The following is a 19,971-nucleotide window of genomic DNA, read 5'->3' as shown; positions in this document are numbered from 1 at the left end:
TCATGTCTGCTGTGTAGCACCGAAGTAAAAAGATTCTAGGGTGGGAGGGGAGGGTTCAGGTCCTGGAACATGACAGCAGAGGAGGACCTAGAGAGGGCTGAAAGATTATGTGTGGAAAACTGAGAAATGTTACACATGTACAAACTACTATATTTTACTGTTGTAAAGCATGAATGCTCCCAATAAAGAAGAAAAAAAAAGTTCATGTCAATGTGGACCAAACTGAGGAGACACAAGTATTCTGAACTTTGGAACTGTGTTGCATTCATAAATCAATTTGGAGAGCATTGATATCTAAATATTAAGTCCTGAACACAAGTATTCCCATTTACTTAAAGAGTATTTTGATTTCTCTCAATATTTTGCAGTTTATAGCATGTACATTGAACACTTTGATTTATCTATTCCCAATTGTTTTCTTTGGTAAAAATTCAGCACTTGGTTAAGTGCACACATTACAGTGCACAATGACCCAGGTTTAACCCCCTGGTGCCCACCTGCAGGGGAGAGCTTCATGAGTAGTGAAGCAGGGCTGCTTGTTACTCTGTCTCTCTCCCTCTCTACCTCCCCCACCCCTCTCACTTTCTGTCTCTATCTAATAATAAAAAGATATTTTTAAAAAATTCAGCTCTGTAGGTGTTTTCTTGAACTACTTTTAGAAAAACATGTGAAGACAACTGTTGACAAAGATTTGTTGTGTAAATACAATGGCAAGGTAGGGTTTCCTTAGAAATTAACTTAATTCTCATTTTTTAAAAAAGGTTGTTCTAGGACAAGAGACACAGCTCAGAATTAAGACACAAGCCTTGCAGGCCTGAGGCCCCCAAGTACCTCAGGTCCAACCCCTACACTATCTTAGGCCAGCATAGAGCAGTACTTAGGTTGCTTGCTCTCACAAACATAAAAAATAAAAATTAAGGTCATTTTCTCGGAATATGGCTCTTCCCTATTATATATAGTTCAGGTTAGTAACATGAATTTGGTAGAAAATTCACCTTTCTGTGGCAATTGACTACAATACTTAAACAATATTCTTTCTTTTACAAAATGATACTTTTCTAGATGAAACAGCTGCATAACAGAGGGCTTCCTTTTATGATAGGATCTAATCATTTATTTATTTGCCACCAGGGTTATTGCTGGGGCTCGCTGGCTATCCACCACTCCTGGCGGCCATTTCCTCATCCCACTGCCCTTCCGTTGACAGAACAGAGAGAGAAATTGAGAGGAGAGGAGAGAGGGAGAGAGATGCCCACAGCAATGCCCCAGTGCTCATGAAGCTCTCACCATGAAGATGGGGGTCTGGGGCTTGAACCTGGGTCCTTGCTCATGGCAATGAATGTGTTTACCTAGGCACATAGCTGCCTGGCTCCTGCTTATTTATTTTTTAAATCATTTAATCCAGAATTAGCAATTGTATAGTCATCCTATTTGCTACTTACTACTTTAAATAGTAAATGCATTTTTTAAATTTTAAAAAAATATTTATTCCCTTTTGTTGCCCTTGTTTTATTGTTGTTGTTATTGATGTCATTGTTGGATAGGACAAAGAGAAATGGAGAGAGGAAGGGAAGACAGAGAGGGGGAGAGAAAGACAGACTCCTACAGACCTGCTTCGCCGCTTATGAAGTAACCCCCCCCCCCCCAGGTGGGGAGCCAGGGAGCCGGGGGCTCGAACCAGGATCCTTACGTCAGTCCTTGTGCTTCACCTGCTGTGCTACCACCTGACTCCCAGTAAATGCATTTTTAATAAATGTGCACCAAGTTTTTATCAGTGGATCTATACGTAGGATACTAGGCATAATTACACATCTACCTGGCTAAACCTTTTATAACTTTTCACAACCTTCTGAAGGATATTGCATAGGTAAGGGGGGAAAAAAGGGTTCCGAGATGAAAATTAAAATTCCCAAGATGACATAGCAAGTATACGGCAAAAGAAAAAAACAAACAAAAAACAAACAAACAAACAACAAAAAATGTGGTTTCAGATCTCACTCCAAAGTTGCATCCTCCTGCCCTGATAGGATTCCTCTCTGAATGACAGCAGATGTGTGTCTGTGGATTCCCTAAGGGTGATTCCCCAAGGTCCACATGAGAGGAGCATGGGCAGCATAAGAAGAACTCCACTGGTGGTGGTGTGGTGTCTTTTCTGTCTTTATTTCTGTCTCTCTATCAGCTCTGCCTCAATTGGCATTTATAACAAAGCCAGGTATGATTTAGGATATTTACTATCCCCCCAATAGTAAGCATGAACCCACATGCTTCAATTATATGCTGGCACTGTTGACACACAGGCTTCTATTTTCTCATATTCCTCTACCAATGTAACTTTATTTCATCTTTCCCCCTCTGATGCAGATGCCATCTGCAAAGTGGGCAGATTAGGAGCTGGGATTCCACTTAGAAGAAAAGAAGAGGCAAAGATCATACGTTTAGGTTAACCTGGTCTGAGCAGCCTGATTTTAAAGGCAGCTATAATAAAGGATCCGAAAGCACTGCACTTCTTTCTGAGCAGGACTTAAAACATTGGCAGGGTCTAGTAAGTGCTTTTGAGAGACTGACCTTAAAAAAAAAAAAAATGATACAACTGAAAACGCCCTTTTATATTAATTATTTTTGTGAAAACTGCTTGGTAGAAGACAGCTAAAATGCAAGCTTAAATTTATCTTTCTCCAGCATTAACTGGAAAGTTTAAATAAAGCAGCACTCTGGCCCAGAACAGCTATTATTATTATTTTTAAGATGATTTACCTGCAACACTCCAAATTCAGATTCCCTTTTCTCCTGTAGTAATTATGGTAGAACAAATCTTGACAGCAGTGCAGAAAGCAAAGCCTTGTTCTTGTAACACGCCGGAGGCATCTGCTATGTTACAAGGTCTACAAAATTCTGAACTCAGGGCACACTTAATTATCTGGGAGCCCTGAGGCACACATATAAATTTCGTCTTATACATTATTAGATCTTAAGTAGAAGCAGTAGCCACATGAGTTTGACTGGAGGGGAAAATCTCAGCTCCTAAAAAATAAACTAAAGGCTATTTCCGGCCACGGGGGGGGGGGGGGGGGGGGGGCGGCGGCTTCCACCCAGCAGGTGAGTTGGTTTTTGGAAAGGCATGAGGCTCTCCAAGGAACAAGGTCTACCTCTCCACTATGAACGTATTTGGAAACGTTGCCCAAGGATTTCCAGTAGTCTTATACTGACATGACGGGGAAAACAAACAAACAAACAAAAACCAGCTAGCTTTCTAAGGTAAACCAAACCTGAAGCCAAGAAGACAGCTTAGCTCTAGAATAGAGGACTAGCATGACTGAGGTCCCAGAGGCGAGGCCGTAGATTCAATCCCCAGCACCACCATAAGCCAGTGCTGAACAATGCTATGTCTTTCCCACTCTCTCTTCTCTTAACACACTCTCTCATGAATAACAGCCCAACTCTGATCTAGCTGGGATTTATCCAATCTAAGCAAAATGCATGAGGAACCGATTGTCACATCTATTCCCTCAGAAGTTCTACACCTGGACTAGAATGCATGGCAAGTGAAATGCCATGTTTCTCTCGGCCTCCAGATGTTTGGTGAAGAGAACACTGTCAGGTACATTAAAGCTGGAAGCATGAGAGCTATTTTAATGAGGCTCTGAACTCTGTCTGATTATACCTAATGTTTGATATGAATCAAGGTGTTAATGTAAAAATTCGCATAGAATATTAAAAGGTACAAGTTGACTCCTAAAGTTACAGCAGCAAAAAACATATCCATAAAATGTAGCCTGATCAAAATTCCAAAACAGGAAAAAAAAAAAAATCCCAAACTTAAAATCACTTGAGGGCTGAGGGTGCTCAAGGATCTGCACAAGGATCTGGGTTCAAGGCCTGGCTCCCCACCTGCAGACAGTCCACTTTAGGCGGTCCACTTCATGAGCAGTGATGCAGGTCTGCAGGTGTCTTATAATTTTCTCTGCCCCTCTCTGTCTTCCCCTCCTCTTTCAATTTCTCTCTGCTCTGTCCAAAAGAAAAAAAAAAAAAAGGATTCGACTTCCGGAGGCGGAGCTACGAGGAGCAGATCGCTTTCTCTCCCCTCCTCTCCTCTCCTCTCCTCTCCTCTCCTCTCCTCTCCTCTCCTCTCCTCTCCTCTCCTCTCCTCTCCTCTCCTCTCCTCTCCTCTCCTCTCCTCTCCTCTCCTCTCCTCTCCTCTCCTCTCCTCTCATCTCATCTCCCGGATCAACTAGGAATACCAAAGGAGACCACCCAGGACCGAAACAAGACAGGACTAGAATAACCACAGGAACCCAGTAAATCACCCGTGAGTACAAACACGCGTGGCTGGTGACAGAGAGGAGAGAGGGGCCTAAGGAGAGATTAAGTGACTGCTAACAGTTCAACAGTTTATCAGTGGAGACACCACCTCCAGTCTGTTCCACAACAAGGGGACAGCTGAAGGGAGGAAAGGACTCCCCAGAGACTCACCAAGTGCAACTCTGAGTCTCCATTGCTACTACCCTCAGAATCTGGAGCAGCAACAGGGAGGGACACCAGGGGACAGAGATCTAACCGGGAAACTCAGGAGAAGACCTATACCTCGGTGGCATAGCTGAGGGGCTGTGAAAGTCTCTTTGCATAACCACTGGATTATCTCTGCCACACCCTGCTTTATCTCTTGGTCAGGAGTCAGTGATTAAGCTAAGAAGCCTATTGATAGTTTAAAAGACCTAAGGCTCCCATAGCCTACAGGGAAGAAAAAAAAAGAGGCTTTTACACCACTGAGCTCCAACTCAGGGATTGAAAAAACTGTTAACTTCCACCACGGTAAACCCTTTAATTAAATTACTTAGACACAAGTCAATCCAGGCAATAGTGATCAATAATTTGAAAAGTACTGATAAAGGGAACTCATAACATAATATATAAAATGGTTAAAACAACAAGAAAAAATATTGGAGACTTGAACCAGGACAAGAGTCCAGCTAAAAGTCCTCCAGAGGGTGAAGCACAAAACAATGAGTTCAACATACAAACATTAGCTAAGGAAATAATAACAGGAGTGAGTAAAGAATTTGAAAAAATTGTAATCAGAAATGCAGGAACAACAAATGAGAATATGGAAGAAAATTCTAATTATCTCATGGTTATTAGAGAGCTGAAAGCTGAAATCGCTGAGCTAAGAAGGCAACTAACTGATCAAGCTAAAACAGTATCAGAGCAGGGCAACAAAATAGATGAACTCCAGAAAGCAGTAGAGGGCAGAGAGAATAGAATCTATGAGGCTGAAGACAGAATTAGCAAGATTGAAGATGAATTAGAGACAACTAAAAAAGAAGTAAGAGATCTCAAAAAGAGATTAAGAGATGCTGAAAACAACAACAGAGTCCTATGGGATGACTTCAAAAGAAACAATATACGCATTATTAACTTACCAGAGGAAGAAAGACAAGGAGAGGAAGAAAGCATTCTCCAGGCCATAATAGCTGAAAATTTCTCTAGTCTAGACAACACCAAAGACATAAAGATTCAAGAAGCCCAGAGGGTCCCAAACAGAATTAACCCAGACCTAAAGACACCAAGACATGTCATACTTAGAATGGAAAGGAATAAGGATAAAGAAAGGATCCTCAAGGCTGCAAGAGAAAAACAAAGAGTCACCTACAAAGGAAAACCCATAAGATTAGCAGCAGACTTCTCCATACAAACACTACAGGCCAGAAGAGAATGGCAAGATATCTATTGAGTGCTCAATGAAAAAGGCTTTCAGCCAAGAATACTATATCCTGCTAGACTGTTATTCAGACTAGATGGAAGCATCAAAACCTTCTCAGACAAGCAACAGTTGAAGGAAGCAACCATCACCAAGCCTGCCCTGAAAGAAGTTCTGAAAGGTCTCCTATAAACAACCAGACCACCACAAATAGGACATATATCAAAACACTCTAAAACTCTACAAGAATGGCGTTAAAATATCTTCAATCTTTGATATCAATAAATGTCAATGGCCTGAATTCACCTATTAAAAGACACAGAGTAGGAAGATGGATCAGAAAACACAACCCAACAATATGTTGTCTACAGGAAACTCACCTAACTCAACAAGACAAACACAGACTTAAAGTGAAAGGATGGAAAACTATCAGACAAGCCAATGGCCCACAAAAAAGGGCAGGAACAGCTATTCTCATATCTGACATGATAGACTTTAAAATAGATAAGATTAAAAAAGACAGGAATGGACACTACTTAATGCTCAGAGGATCAGTCAATCAAGAGGACTTAACAATTATTAATATCTATGCACCCAATGAGAAGCCATCTAAATACATCAAACTTCTACTGAAAGAACTACAGCAATATATTAACAGTAACACAATCATAGTAGGGGACTTCAACACCCCACTCTCTCAACTTGACAGATCATCCAGGAAGAAAATCAGTAAAGACATAACGGAGCTAAATGAAGAGATAGATAAACTAGAACTATTGGACATTTTCAGAGTCATTCATCCCAAGAAACTGGAATACACATTTTACTCAAATCCACATAGATCATTCTCAAGGATAGACCATATGTTAGGCCACAAAGACAGCATCAGCCAATTCAAGAGCACAGAAATCATCCCAAGCATCTTCTCAGACCACAGTGGAATTAAACTAACACTTAACAATCAACAAAAGATTAGTAACAGTCCCAAAATGTGGAAGCTCAACAGTACACTTCTTAACAACTTCTGGGTCAAAGAGGAAATCAAGGAAGAAATCAAAATGTTTCAAGAGTTCAATGAAAATGAAGACACAAGCTATCAAAATATTTGGGACACAGCTAAAGCAGTCCTAAGAGGGAAGTTCATAGCTATACAAGCACACATTAGGAAACAAAAAAAGGCACAAATAAACAGCCTGATTGCACATCTTAAAGACCTAGAGGAACAACAACAAAGGAATCCTAAAGCAACCAGAAAGACAGAAATCACTAAAGTTAGGGCAGAAATAAATTAACATTGAGAATAGGAAAACCATACAAAAGATCAATGAAAGTAAATGTTGGTTCTTCTAAAGAGTAAACAAAGTCGACAAGCCTTTAGCCAGACTCACAAAAAAAAAAGGGAGAAGACCCAAATAAATCGGATAGTAAATGAAAGAGGAGTTATCACAACAGACACTGCAGAAATTCAACATATCATGCGAGGCTTCTATGAACAACTATATGCCACCAAGCTAGAGAACCTGGAAGAAATGAATGATTTCCTAGATACCTACCAACTTCCAAAACTAAGTAAAGAGGAAGTGGATAACATGAACAGGCCCATCACAGCTAATGAAATTGAAACAGTTATTAAAAATCTTCCCAAAAATAAAAGTCCTGGACCAGATGGTTTTACAAATGAATTCTACAAAACTTTCAAAGAAGAACTAATACCTCTACTTTTAAAAGTCTTCCAGAAGATTGAAGACACTGGAATACTCCCTGCCAGCTTCTATGAAGCCAACATCATCCTGATACCAAAAGCAGACAGGGACACAACCAAAAAAGAAAACTACAGACCAATATCTCTGATGAACATAGATGCAAAAATATTGAACAAAATTCTAGCCAACCGGATACAGCAGTATATCAAAAAGATTGTTCATCATGACCAAGTGGGGTTTATCCCAGGCATGCAAGGTTGGTTTAACATACGTAAATCAATCAATGTGATCCACCACATCAACAAAAGCAAGACCAAAAACCACATGGTCATATCAATAGATGCAGAGAAAGCCTTTGACAAAATACAACATCCCTTTATGATCAAAACACTACAAAAAATGGGAATAGATGGAAAATTCCTAAAGATAGTGGAGTCTATATATAGCAAACCTACAGCCAACATCATACTCAATGGTGAAAAACTGGAAGCATTTCCCCTCAGATCAGGTACTAGACAGGACTGACCACTATCACTATTACTATTCAACATAGTGTTGGAAGTTCTTGCCATAGCAATCAGGCAGGAGCAAGGAATTAAAGGCATACAGATTGGAAGAGAAGAAGTCAAACTCTCCTTATTTGCAGATGACACGGTAGTATACATGGAAAAACCTAAGGAATCCAGCAAGAAGCTTTTGGAAATTATCAGGCAATACAGTAATGTGTCAGGCTATAAAATTAACATTCAAAAGTCAGTGGCATTCCTCTATGCAAACACTAAGTTAGAAGAAATTGAAATCCAGAAATCAGTTCCTTTTTCTATAGCAACAAAAACAATAAAATATCTAGGAGTAAACCTAACCAAAGAAGTGAAAAACTTGTATACTGAAAATTATGAATCACTACTCAAAGAAATTGAAAAAGACACAAAGAAGTAGAAAGATATTCCATGTTCATGGGTTGGAAGAATTAACATCATCAAAATGAATATATTACCCAGAGCCATCTACAAATTTAATGCTATCCCCATCAAGATCCCAAGCACATTTTTTAGGAGAATAGAACAAATGCTACAAATGTTTATCTGGAACCAGAAAAGACCTAGAATTGCCAAAACAATCCTGAGAAAAAAGAACAGAACCGGAGGCATCACACTCCCAGATCTCAAACTGTATTATAGGGCCATTGTCAACAAAACTGCTTGGTACTGGAACATGAACAGACACACTGACCAGTGGAACAGAATTGACAGCCCAGAAATGAGGCCCCACACGTATGGACATCTAATCTTTGACAAAGGGGCCCAGACTATTACATGGGGAAAGCAGAGTCTCTTCAACAAATGGTGTTGGAAACAATGGGTTGAAACATGCAGAAGAATGAAACTGAATCACTGTATTTCACCAAATACAAAAGTAAATTCCAAGTGGATCAAGGACTTGGATGTTAGACCACAAACTATCAGATACTTAGAGGAAAATATTGGCAGAACTTTTTTCCGCATAAATTTTAAAGACATTTTCAATGAAACGAATCCAATTATAAGGAAGACTAAGGCAAGTATAAACCTATGGGACTACATCAAATTAAAAAGCTTCTTCACAGCAAAAGAAACCACTACCCAAACCAAGAGACCCCTCACAGAATGGGAGAAGATCTTTACATGCCATACATCAGATAAGAGTTTAATAACCAACATATATAAAGAGCTTGCCAGACTCCACAACAAGACAACAAATAACCCCATCCAAAAATGGGGGGAGGACTTGGACAGAATATTCACCACAGAAGAGATCCAAAAGGCCGAGAAACATATGAAAAAATGCTCCAAGTCTCTGATTGTCAGAGAAACGCAAATCAAGACAACAATGAGATATCACTTCACTCCTGTGAGAATGTCATACAACAGAAAAGGTAACAGCAGCAAATGCTGGAAAGGGTGTGGGGTCAAAGGAACTCTCCTGCACTGCTGGTGGGAATGTCAATTGGTCCAACCTCTGTGGAGAACAGTCTGGAGAACTCTCAGAAGGCTAGAAATGGACCTACCCTATGACCCTGCAATTCCTCTCCTAGGGATATATCCTAAGGAATCCAACACACCCATCCCAAAAAGATCTGTGTACACATATATTCTTGGCAGCACAATTTGTAATAGCCAAAACCTGGAAGCAACCCAGGTGTCCAACAACAGATGAGCAAGTTGTGGTATATATACACAATGGAATACTACTCAGCTGTAAAAAATGATGGCTTCACCGTTTTCAGTAGATCTTGGATGGACCTTGAAAAAATCATGTTGAGTGAAATAAGTCAGAAACAGAAGGATGAATATGGGATGATCTCACTCTCAGGCAGAAGTTGAAAAACAGGATCAGAAAAGAAAACACAAGTAGAACCTGAAATGGAATTGGCGTATGGCACCAAAGTAAAAGACTCTGGGGTGGGTGGGTGGGGAGAATACAGGTCCATGAAGGATGATGAAGGACATAGTGGGGGTTGTATTGTTAAATGGGACTCTGGGGAATGTTATGCATGTACAAACTATTGTACTTACTGTTGAATGTAAAACATTAATTCCCCAATAAAGAAAAAAAAATTAAATTAAAAAAAAAAAGGCCTCCAGGAGCAATGGATTCATAATGTTGACACTGAGCCCCAGTGATAACTCTGGAGGCAAAACCAAAAACAAACACAAACAAAAAAACCCCACAAAAATCACTTGAATATTAACTACTGCAATTGGTTCTAGAAGGTTATATTCCAGAAACATCATGAGAAGATTTTAATTAATTCAGCCAACAAATGTTTTCTTATTGGCATCCCCCAGTGTGTTATAATGCTTACATTTGAGAACAGGCAAGGGATTATCAGAATCTGACAATGATTTGCTCAAGATTATACTATGAATCATTGGCAAAGCCAAGACTCAAAGTCAGGCCTTATATTTTGAAAGACTAGAGCTTTACTGTTAAGACTCCTCTGGTTGCTCTGTCTACTTTATCCATACAACCTTCCACTTGAGGCATTCCCAGAATGATGTGACTATCTTTAGTTGTTGCAGCTACAGACAATATTAAAATTAATGCAGTCAAGGTTTACTAGTTTAGTCTTCACAAGGGACCGACTCTCTAGTCACCACATATGCTTACACACATGATGAGTACAAATCTGTCTTCAGTGAAGACTAACGGGGGGGGGGGGGGCGGGAAATTCAAGGGCAGACTGGATGTGGGATGTTATCTGCATATGACCCAAGGACATCAGTCTTCATTTTCATGTGTGACCTGAGGACTTAATATTACAGCACCAGGGTCCCACAACCCAGTAGGGTGACCTCCCAATGAGCTGAAAAGTTTCAGCTCTGACCTAGGTCCTTCCTTTAGTGATCTAAAGTTTCCAGCTATCAAGACTCACATGAAAAAGGATTGTTCTGGGCAGGGGTAGATAGCATAATGGTTATGCAAAGAGACTCTCATTGCCTGAGGCTCCAAAGTCCCAGGTTCAGTCCCCTTTACCACCAAAAACCAGAGCTGCTCAGTGCTCTGGGGGAAAAAAAAAAAAAAAAAAGATTGTTCCCACTCCCAGGCATGTTTATCCATGAAATGCTCACACCCCATGAAGACTACCTACTGGACTCTGTTTCCACTTTCAGCAAAGAGGGTGGGGCTCAAGCTGCTGGTCTGGCCCAACGGGATGAATCCAATGGGAATCTTACTAAAGGTAGCCTGGAAGAACAAAAGAGGGTTTTAGTTTTATTGAAAGTTGAAAGTCATGCTGAACAAGAGGCACAGACGTGACTACCAAGACTAAGTAACTGGCTCTCGTCAGCCTCCCCACCTTCCTTTCCACACACCTACATCAAGACCCTGGATGAATGATTTCTTTTTCTTTAAATGTATCTATCTATCTATCTATCTATCTATCTATCTATCTATCTATCTATTTATTTATATTGGATAGAGACAGAGAGGAATTGAGGGGGAGAGATACAGGGGGAAAGAGACAGAGAGACACCTGCAATCCTATTTCACCACTTGTGACGCTTTCCCCCTGCAGGTGGGGACCAGGGGCTTGAACCCAGGTCCTTGCCCACTGTAATGTGTGCACTTAAGCAGGTGTACCATCACCTGGCCCCTTTGGTATAGTTTTCATTTCTAAATTTGTGCCACTGCCTGGTCTCATGAATGATTTCCAATGAGGCAGCTGAGGAAGACTATAGCACTTTGAATTTGGAGGAAATACCTGGGTACTGATTAATGACAACTTGTTGAAAGAAATTGGGTTAAGAAAAAAAAAAGAGGAATTTTTATGCTATTGTGGCAAGGGGTGTAGCAGGATCTCAGATGATTTGAAAATGTTGCAGAGAAAATTCAACTATTCTGCTTGAAAAGTCTCAAACATTTGTACAACGGTGAGAGGTGAGGTGCTTCAGAAATGAGTTCAGGTAAACAAGTCCGGAGAATAAGCGGGTCCGGGTGGCAGGGGGTAACAGCATAGAAGCTAAGTCAATTAAATGCCATCCAAATAAACAGACATTCAGGCACCTAAAGATTACGCTGAACATAATCTACAATCGCCAAAGAGGACTGGGAAGGATTTTCTTTCCTGCTGATATGTGCAGAATATTTAAAACTTTGATAAAAAAAAAAAAGAATGAAATAATGTCATAAATACCCCTTCACTGAAGACCAACATTTAATAAATGCCATGATTTGCCATGCTTGCATCAGGCATCTAAAGAACTATGTATGATACAGACAGAACTGATGTCTCTTCCCAGAGAAAACCACATCCTGAGGTTGCTGTGGTTTCTTCCCATCCACATTATTATTATTATGCTTTAAAAAACCCACCTATTTGAGAAAATGTTGAATTATAGGGCTGTTGTCACAGAGGCCCAGTTCCACATCTTCCCCAAGTGGTTGTCTCCACGCCTCACCACCCATTCGGCCATTATCCTTCTCCATCAAGGGGCACTGGATCCCCCAAAACCTCCGTGATTCTCCCCAGACCCCCCCCCCCCCATCTCTACCTCTGAATCTCCAAGTCTGAGAAGACCACAGTCCATAAAGGTTCATCCTGCAGTATCCCTTGACTTGGTGTGTAGATCCCGCCTGTGAGTGGCACTCTGCAGTATTCACCCTTCTCCCCCTGGCTTACTTTGCTTAATGTGACCACACTCTCCAGTTCCATCCATGTTGTGGCAAATGAGATTTCATCACTTTCTTGCTGCTGAGATGTATCCCATTGTATACACACAGCATCATCACTCCCTTAGCTACTCATCTATTGCCAGGCACTTGGATTTGGATTGTTTCCAAGTTGCAGCTATCACAAATAGGGCCGCCGTGAATCTAGGTGTGCACAGGTAAGTACTGGATACGGTCCCTGGCTCGCCACTTTGCGCTTCGACTGTCACCGCCTTACTCTATCGCGGTTTTTTCGAGCATATTCACTAAAAAGTTGATTGAGACAGTAAAGATGATACAGCACGTGCTCAATGGTCTGAGTCAATTATACACCCCTGCACTACAATTAGAATCAAAATGACTGTCCTCAGGGACGGCAGGCCTATGTATTCGAGCACCCCCGCAAATCCTTCAAGGTCAGGTACAGCTGCTCGACCGCTCCTTGTATGAGTCTGAAATCAGGTGTGGGGGACCCAAGCTGATCAGAGTGCTTCTCTCATACACACTTCTCCATCACTGAGCATCGAGAGCATTTTTGCCCTTGTGTTTGCGGTTTCTGAGAACCTTTATCTAAGCTCCTCAATGGTTCCTAAACGTGCTGCTTCTTCTAAGCTTTCTGACAATGAAACTAAGTGCCAGAGGAAGGTGCTTGCTGTCCAGAAGGTGAAACTCTTGGATATGATCAAAGATGGCTGCCTGCCATTACACTTGAATGAGTCTACTGCTTGCTCCATCCGGAAAGATGAAAAGAATATCTGTGAGAAGGCTTTTCTCTTTCAACCAGGAAGCAAAGCTAAAGGGCTGTCATGTCTAGAGAGCTCTAATAATATTAAGAGCTGTATTTAGAAGGTCATAAACAGGTTTTCTATGCTCTAACTAAAAAGATATTAAATGTATAAACAGAGAATCCTACTTCTCACACATTTACTTATGGAGGGTGAGTCTGGAACTTAGTAACCACAATAAAGGAGGGATGACTGCATATCCTTGCTCTTTGGGTAGGTAGGTACTCATGAGACTCCTGGGTGGTATGGTAGATCCATTTCCAATGAGCTGATGTATCAAGACTGTTTCCCAAAGGGCGTTGGACCAACTTGCCTTCCCACCAGCAATGTAAGAACAGTCACGTTTCTTCACGTCTTCACCAGTACTTGTTCTTTCTGCCTTTTTCAATCTCACAGGTGTCTTTATTTGTATTTCTCTGATCATGGATGACTTGAGCACTATTTGATATGCCCATTGTCCATCTGAATCTCTTCTTGGATAAGGAATCTATTTAGATCCTCTCCTCATTTTTTTAATGGGATTGTTTTTCTGTCACCAGAGTTATTTGGGGGGATCAGTGTCTGCATGGCTCCACCATTCTCAGAGGCCATTGTTTATCTTTTACTTTCATTTTGATAAAAGAGAAACAAAGAGGAAAAAAGGAGAGGAGATGTCTGTGGCACCGCTCTACCACTCCTGAAGCCTCCCCCCGCAGCTGGGGACCAGGGGCTTGGATATGGGTCCTCATGATTAAGTATGCACTCTACCAGGTGAGCTACCACCTGCCCCCTGTTTTTCTTTTGTGGTTGAGTTTGTGAATTCTTTATTTTTATTTTACTTTATTTTACTTTTGCCTCCAGGGTTATTGCCGGGCTCAGTGCCTATATTATGAATCCACTGCTCTCAGAGGTCATTTTTTCCATGTTTGTAGCCATTGTTGTTGTTATTGCTGTTGTTGGATAGGACAGAGAGAGAGAAAGAGAGCCAGGGGCTCGAACCGAGACCCTCACACCGGTCTTTGAGTTTCATGTCCTGTGAGCTTAATACTGCCCAGACCCCAGTTCTTTATATGTTGGTTATCATCCCTTTGTCTGACATATGGTGCATAAATAATCTTCTCCCAGTAAGCATATTATTATGCTTGAACTGCATATGTTTTGAGCTTTCATTAACAGTACGTTTATTTTCTGAATTTTAAAAACCTTCGGTAGAAATATCTAATTCAGCAACTTGGCTATTTTTGGTATCACTATCTTTCATGGTTATATAATTTTAATTGAAGACAGTGCTACACTGTAACACTACATAGGTTTTAGCAGGTGTGCATCAATGACGATTAATAGGTGTGACAACCTGGATTTTTCACTGACACTGTCTAGATTTAATGTAGATATTTAGACACCTAATTCCTTTATTAGAACTACTGCGTGTTTTCCAGTATATAAATGTCGTGATTTATTTAAAGAAGAGTTCATTAAAGAAAATATTTCTTTCTTTCATTTTTAAACACTTTTTAAAAAAAGAATTATAGTTATTTTTAGTGAATTAATATTGGTTTACAAAATTACAAGATAACAGGGGTACAAGTCCACACTGTTCCCACCACCAGAGTTCTGTGTCTTCTTCATTCACTCCACTGGAAACTATAGTGGTTCTCCCAAGGTCACAGATATGGGTTAACTATTATTTCTGTAACTATCTATTTATAATAATATATATATTTTCACATTCTTTTTTCTTTTTTTCTCATCTTTTTTAAAAAATATTTATTTATTCCTTTTTGTTGCCCTTGTTGTTTTATTGTTGTAGTTATTATTGTTGTTACTGATGTCGTTGTTGTTGGATAGGACAGAGAGAAATGGAGAGAAGAGGGGAAGACAGAGAGGGGGAGAGTAAGATAGACACCTGCAGACCTGCTTCACCACCTGTGAAGCGAATCCCTTGCAGGTGGGGAACCGGGGGCTTGAACAGGGATCCTTACGCCGGTCCTTGCGCTTTGCGCCATGTGCCCTTAGCCTGCTGCGCTACTGCCCGACTCCCTGCACATTCTTTTTCTATGGTTCTGCCTTCTCTTTTCCTAAGCCACACCTACATCTATTACTACTTCCAAGTATCCTTCCTTTACTCCTCTTCTCTCTCTGGGTCCTGATAGAATTGGGGTTCAGAGCCCGCTAGTCATCTTCTAACATTTCTCCCCCTCTGAGAATATGGACCAACATTCTTTTTTGGGGTACAGGAGGTGGGAGTTTTGGCTTCTATAATTTCTTCTCCATTGGACATGGGCATTGGCAGGTTGATCCATACCCCCAGACTGAGTTTTAAACACTTTTCTATTTATTTATTGGATAGAGACAAAGAAAAATCAAGAGGGAAGATTGAAATAAAGCAGGAGAGAGAGACACCTGCAGCACTGCTCCAGCAACTGTGAAGCTTTCCCCCCACAGGTGGGGACAGGGGCTTGAAACTGGGTCCTTGAACACTTGAGCATGTGCACTCAACTGGGTGCACCACTGCCAGGCCCCTAAAGCAAATATTTTACCAGAATAAAAATTATAATTTAAATGTAATCTTGGTGAATCATTAGACACTCTGGTTTATCAAAGCAGAAAAGTCATCATGCACTAATAGAAGCATTCAGTGACAGAAGCAGAGGGAGGCACTTTATTTTCTAAAATCCAAACAAGTGCAACTTGTGCCAACTTGTGCCACGGTACTATAGTAAAAACGCAGGGGGTAGGGAAATGAGACAATACAGGGGAGAGGTTCAAGAGAAGAGGAAAAAGAACAGAAAAAGCAAAAGCTGAAAAGTCAGCACTCTCTTTTGAAGCTCACCTCATCTGCTCTTCGAAGAAGTCCAGTAATAACCTGCAAATGTTAGAAAAAGAAAAAACATTATACGCAATGACATTTCCCTTATGAGAGACCAGCACTTGACTTTTTTGCCTCCAGGGTTATTGCTGGGGCTCGGAGCTGGCACTACAAATCCACTGCTCCTGAAGGCCATCTTTTCCCTTTTGTTGACCTTCTTTATCCTTGTTGTACTGTTGATGTTGTTATTGTTGTTGGATAGGACAGAGTGAAATGGAGAGAGGAGGGGAAGATAGAGAGGGGGAGAGAAAGACAGACACCTGCAGACCTGCTTCATGGCTTATGAAGCAACCCCCCTGTAGGTGGGAAGCCAGGGGCTCGAACTGGGATCCTTACACCAGTCCTTGCATTTTGTGCCATGTGCACTTAATTCGCTGCACTACCACCCAGCCCCTAGCACTTAATTTTAATTTTTAAATTTGATTTTTTTTAACGTTGTCCCTTTTTCCCTCACTAGAAAATGTGTCAAAAGGTGGAGTTTATTTTCCAATAGGATCAGAGTCAAATTAGAGGTTATTTTATCCCCCAAAGGCTGACAACAATCTAGTCACTTCCTCTCCTAAACCTCACCGAATTTCAGGATTAAATGGGGCTGTTATAAGACCTACTACATTCTTTGTTGGCAGGCAGGAGATCAGTACTCTTCACAGTTCATTAGAAAGCCGTAAAAACAATCACAAGCTCATTATCACAGTCTTCTCAGCAGGAGCTTACTAAGGCTCACTTCATTGCGAGATCAGACTCAGGACAGTGCTACTGATCCCTGGCTGTGGAAGAAACCAGCAGGATGGAGGCAACTGCCTACTGGAAAGAAGGCAGGGAGGAATGATAGTGCCTGAGGTGGAATGACTGAGGAGCCATGCAGCAGCTGCAAGGGGCCCTGAGGGTTTCCCATGCCCTGTGAGGTTCTCAGTCTGCTCCATGGAAGAGAAGAGCATGTCCAGGGCGAAAGGCTCACTGACCAGAGAAAGCCTGAAGCGTGAAGTGAAGGCAGCTGTATACATCTGAGCACACAGACCTCTTCCTCTAACGGTGCTGAGAACAAGACATGGGATGGCGCTGATGTGAGGATGGGCTGATATATTTCTTTGCCGTTTAGAATGATAACAGGGAGTCTGGTGGTAGCGCAGCGGGTTATTTCACGTGGTGCAAAGCGCAAGGATCTGCATAACGGCCCCGGCTCCCCACCTGCAGGGGAGTCGCTTCACAGGTGGTGAAGCAGGTCTGCGGGTGTCTGTCTTTCTCTCCCCCTGTCTTCCCCATCTCTCTCCATTTCTCTCTGTCCTATCCAACAATGACAACATCAATAACAACAACAATAATAACTACAGCAACAATAAAAAACAAGGGCCACGAAAGAGAAAATAAAAAAAAAAAAAGATTGATAACAAACAACCCTCAGGGAGGCAGGTCCTGGCACGCCTGCAAGGACCTGGGTTTGAGCCTCAGTTCCCCACCTTCAGGGGAAATGCTTTATAAGTGGTAAAGCAGGTCTGCAGGTGTCTCTCCATCCCTATCTCCCTCTCCCCACTCAACTTCTCTCTGTCCTGTCAAATAACATAAAATAAAATAAAATAAGAAAGAAAAAAAAAGACCGCTGAATACAGTGGATTCATAGTGGCAGCACCAAGCCTCAGTGATACCTCTGGTGTGTGTGTGTGTGGGGGGGGGGAATCAGCTCTCATGTTTAAAACTACGATTCCACAATCAGCAGGGATACCTCCTAAGAGTCTTCAAAATAAGTATACATATATATATATATATATATATACATATATATATATATATAAACAACTCATACTCATTATCATCATGTTTCTTTTTTGATTTTATGAAACTTAAATTTGATATAAAGCAAATCCTTGCAGCACACTTTCAACAAAATAAAAATAAAAGTGAAATAAAAGTGACCGGGACGGAGGTGGGGGGGGGCTATCTTTGCTTCAGAAAGCAGCAACCCCATGAGAATGATAACAAGGACATCATTTCCTTAAATTATGACCACTTGATGCTACTGTGCTAATTTCCATTTTCTTCACCTTTAAAATGGTTTCGAACAGCAAGACAGCCATACCTCCTGCAGGGTTCCGTCTCCTCCGGCAACAATGATCATGTCTGTGTTCTCCATCAGCTCCAGGAGTTTCTTAGCTTGGCCCTCATAATCTGTCTGAAATACAAACCAAGTCTTCGGTAAACTGATCATCCTAGTGCCACAAGGTCTAAGATATAAAAGTACAGGACCTGTGAAGTTTGATATTGAGTCTTTTCTCAAATTCTACATCATTTGTAGACAAGGAAAATGAGTCAGTTATCAAAGCGATGGTTTTCAGCTTATTTTGCCACCTGGGTTATTGCTTCGGCTTGGTGCTGGCACTATGAATCTGCTATTCCTGGTGGCCATTTTTTCCATTTTAGTGGATAGGACAGAGAGAAGTGGAGAGAGGAGGGGAGACAGAGAGAGAAAGAGAAAGACAGACAACTGCAGACCTGCTTCACCGCTTGTGAAGCCCCCACCTCCGACACCCCCCTGGGGGGGGGGGCTCAAATCAGGATCCTTGTGCAGGTCCTTGCAATTTGTTCTCTGTTCAAAGCAATGATTTTTATAGGTGTATGTTTGGAGAACTGGAAGGGACTTCAGAAATTATATGATCTGCTCTTTACATAAAAAGTGAGGCTCAAGCCCACTGATTTGCCTCAATGACAAGAGTCAGCTAGTCAAAGGACTTCTTTCCAGTCCAGTGCAGCCTCTACAACATCATTACCCAGAGCCTCCCCTCGGAGAGCAGAAGTCAAGTCAAGCAGATGCAAATAGGGAGAAGCAGATGTAATGAAGAGAATACAGATTGAGGAGCCCCAGAGACCTACATTAAAACCAACTCTGCTAACTTTTTAGCTGAGTGGTCTTGAACTCTCCAAGCCTTAATAACCTTTTCAATGGAGCTGTGTCCTGGGAAAGGTAGCAATGGCAGTCTGGAATTCTCTGACATTGTCATGGAGTAGCGTGGACTGCGGAGCGTATACCTGATTAAAGGAGGTTATCACTGTTTCCTTTGACAGCTCACAAAGCAACACAGGTCTGAAGCACTAAAGGTTCTAAAACCAGACCTCAGCCTCACCATTTCTGAGAAAATCTCATCTCAGAAACATGCAGACTTCAAAGAACCATGTAAGCCACACCCTCTACGCATTAAGTATTAAAACTAAACAGGCACAGTGCAAATAGTAGCACTTTAACTGACATTGTTTTAGGCACACTCATAGGCAAAATGAAAAGATTTCTACTTCAGATGGGCCAAAAGCACCTGAGCACTCCACACAGAAGGGGATGGGGCTAAAGAACCCTTTGTCTAACGAACACCATTAGGCTTACAACTGGACCTACCCATATTCTAAAAATTAAAATATATATTTTTAAAATTTTATTTATAAAAAGGAAACACTGACAAAACCATAGGATAAGAGGGGTACAACACTACACAATTCCCACCACCAGATCTCCATATCCCATCCCATCCCCGGATAGCTTTCCTATTCTTTATCCCTCTGGGAGTATGGACCCAGGGTCATAATGGGGTGCAGAAGGTGGAAGGTCTGGCTCCTGTAATTGCTTCACCACCAACATGGGCGTTGACAGGTCAATCCACGCCCCCAGCCTGCCTCTCTCTTTCCCTAGTGGGGCGGGGTTCTGGGGAATCGGAGTTCCAGGACATATTGGTGGGGCTGTCTGTCCAGGAAAGTCCAGTTGGCATC

General features: G+C 41.5%; 1 protein-coding gene across 7 annotated transcripts in view; it reads right to left on the bottom strand.

Annotated features, from left to right (window-relative positions):
* The window catches only part of AGK (acylglycerol kinase), a 344,250-nt gene that overhangs the window by 254,650 nt on the left and 69,629 nt on the right, over nucleotides 1-19,971 (bottom strand). For all 7 annotated transcript variants that reach the window (XR_009551247.1, XM_016192120.2, XM_060196717.1 and 4 more), the window contains 3 exons: nucleotides 18,296-18,388; nucleotides 16,186-16,218; nucleotides 11,030-11,124 (listed from right to left, as the gene is read on the bottom strand). Coding sequence is in view for 6 of the 7 variants with exons in the window: in XM_016192120.2 (XP_016047606.1) it covers nucleotides 11,030-11,124; nucleotides 16,186-16,218; nucleotides 18,296-18,388 (221 nt within the window). In the remaining variant the exon portion in view is untranslated. The remainder of the gene's footprint in view (nucleotides 1-11,029; nucleotides 11,125-16,185; nucleotides 16,219-18,295; nucleotides 18,389-19,971) is intronic.

This window comes from Erinaceus europaeus, chromosome 8 (genome assembly GCF_950295315.1).
Source record: "Erinaceus europaeus chromosome 8, mEriEur2.1, whole genome shotgun sequence".
Taxonomy (NCBI): domain Eukaryota; kingdom Metazoa; phylum Chordata; class Mammalia; order Eulipotyphla; family Erinaceidae; genus Erinaceus; species Erinaceus europaeus.
This window is presented reverse-complemented; position numbering and strand designations above follow the sequence as displayed.